The sequence below is a fragment of the Acanthamoeba castellanii genome (genome assembly GCF_000313135.1).
Source record: "Acanthamoeba castellanii str. Neff unplaced genomic scaffold scf7180000084641, whole genome shotgun sequence".
NCBI lineage: Eukaryota > Discosea > Longamoebia > Acanthamoebidae > Acanthamoeba > Acanthamoeba castellanii.
The window spans coordinates 147,795-149,278 of record NW_004457343.1 but is presented as its reverse complement, the minus strand read 5'-3'; the positions used below and the strand labels follow the sequence as shown (position 1 = coordinate 149,278).

General features: G+C 66.3%; 1 protein-coding gene across 1 annotated transcript in view; it reads right to left on the bottom strand.

Annotated features, from left to right (window-relative positions):
* Positions 1–1,484, bottom strand: part of ACA1_364570 (uncharacterized protein) — a gene marked incomplete at both ends in the record, with an annotated part of 5,261 nt that overhangs the window by 230 nt on the left and 3,547 nt on the right. The window contains 4 exons of the mRNA XM_004335894.1: positions 56–302; positions 374–634; positions 702–897; positions 1,031–1,349. Of these exons, the coding sequence (XP_004335942.1) occupies positions 56–302; positions 374–634; positions 702–897; positions 1,031–1,349 (1,023 nt within the window). The remainder of the gene's footprint in view (positions 1–55; positions 303–373; positions 635–701; positions 898–1,030; positions 1,350–1,484) is intronic.

Below are 1,484 nucleotides of genomic sequence, written 5' to 3'. Positions count from 1 at the left end.
GTCGAGATCGGGCTGGGCTGGTTGGGCGTCTGGTTCGATGGGGTGCCGTCGCCACTGGTCGAGGTCTGGCCCGGCGTGCCGACCCCGGTGCTGCTGCCGGAGCGCGACTTGGTGGCCGCCGCAGCCGAGGCGCCGACGCGTCCGCGATTGGCACGCCCGCCTCGGCCGCCCTTGCCCTTGGCACCCGGCGGCGACATCTCGCCCGTCGATGCGCCCTCCTGCGCCTGCGGTTGGGGCGGCGTCATCTGGGCGGCCATCTGCTGTTGCTGCTGCGGCGACATCTGGGGCTGGTGCGGCGACATCTGCGATCATCAGGGCGTTGAGTTATGATGATGGCGGCGGCGGTGGTTATGATGGTGGTGGTGACACATACCTGGGGCACGTGCGAGGGCAGCGGCTGGCCCTGCCCGGGGAGGTGGTGGCCGCCCATGTGGTGCGCCATGGGGCCGTGGGGTACACCCACGCCCGCCGACGGGTGCATGGGCATGCCCATGCCTATGGCCATGGACGGCGGCGAGGCCAGCGGGTGGTGCGGGCTCATCGGGCCGGGCAGCCCGCCCTGCTGTTGCTGCTGTATGTACATTTGCCTTCGCTTCTGCATGATCAACTGCTGCTCCTTCTTCTCCCACAGAACCTGCGCCGCAAGCCCCCAATCAGTGAGCCGTCGTGCGTGCATGTGCGGTATGTGCGTGGGTGGGCACCTTTTGGAAGTGGGTGACCATGGCGTTGAGGGCGGGATAGACGACCAGGAGCCGTTCGATCTGGTTCAGCTGGAAGTCGAGCGACTCGAGCTCGTTCATCTGAAGGAAGATGTTGAGCACCAGCCCTATCATCTCCTGCATGGGCGGACCGCCGCAGCACGACCGCCACTCCTCCTTGTGCGAATCGCTCAAAAACCTGATCGGTCGTAGTAAACAAAACGTCAACATTGCGTCGTGTGGTGTGCGGTGTGTCGTGTCGTTGGTCGTGTCGTGTCGTTGGTCGTGTCGTGTCGTGTCGTGTCGTGTCGTTGGTCGTGTCGTGAACGTACTTCTTGGCCCAGAAGAGAGCTTTGTCCTTCATGCCCATTCGCCAGCAGCAGGCCGCGTGCAGGGAGTATATACACAGGCAGAAGGTGAAGTAGGCGTAGGTGGGCAGCGGGTCGGCTGTGGTCTGGATGACACGCAGCTCCTTCTCGAGCTTGTCCATCGACTCCATCAGCTGGTAGAAGTAGCTCGTCGAGTCAAAGTAGGGCGGCATCGTGGGCGGCTGCGGCGTCTGGCCGGTGATGCCGACCACCACCCCGCCGGGGACCACTCCACCGGGGCCGCCCATGGCCGCCGACGCGGGCGTCACTGGGCCGGTCGACCCTACGGGCATCGACATGGCCGTCGGGCCGGCGGTCCACGAGCCGAAGTGAGAGGCCGGCGACATGGGCTTAGCGAGGGGCGACGGCGACGGGCCGGTGGGCGCGGGCGACGTGGGAATGGTGGCAGCGGCGCCGC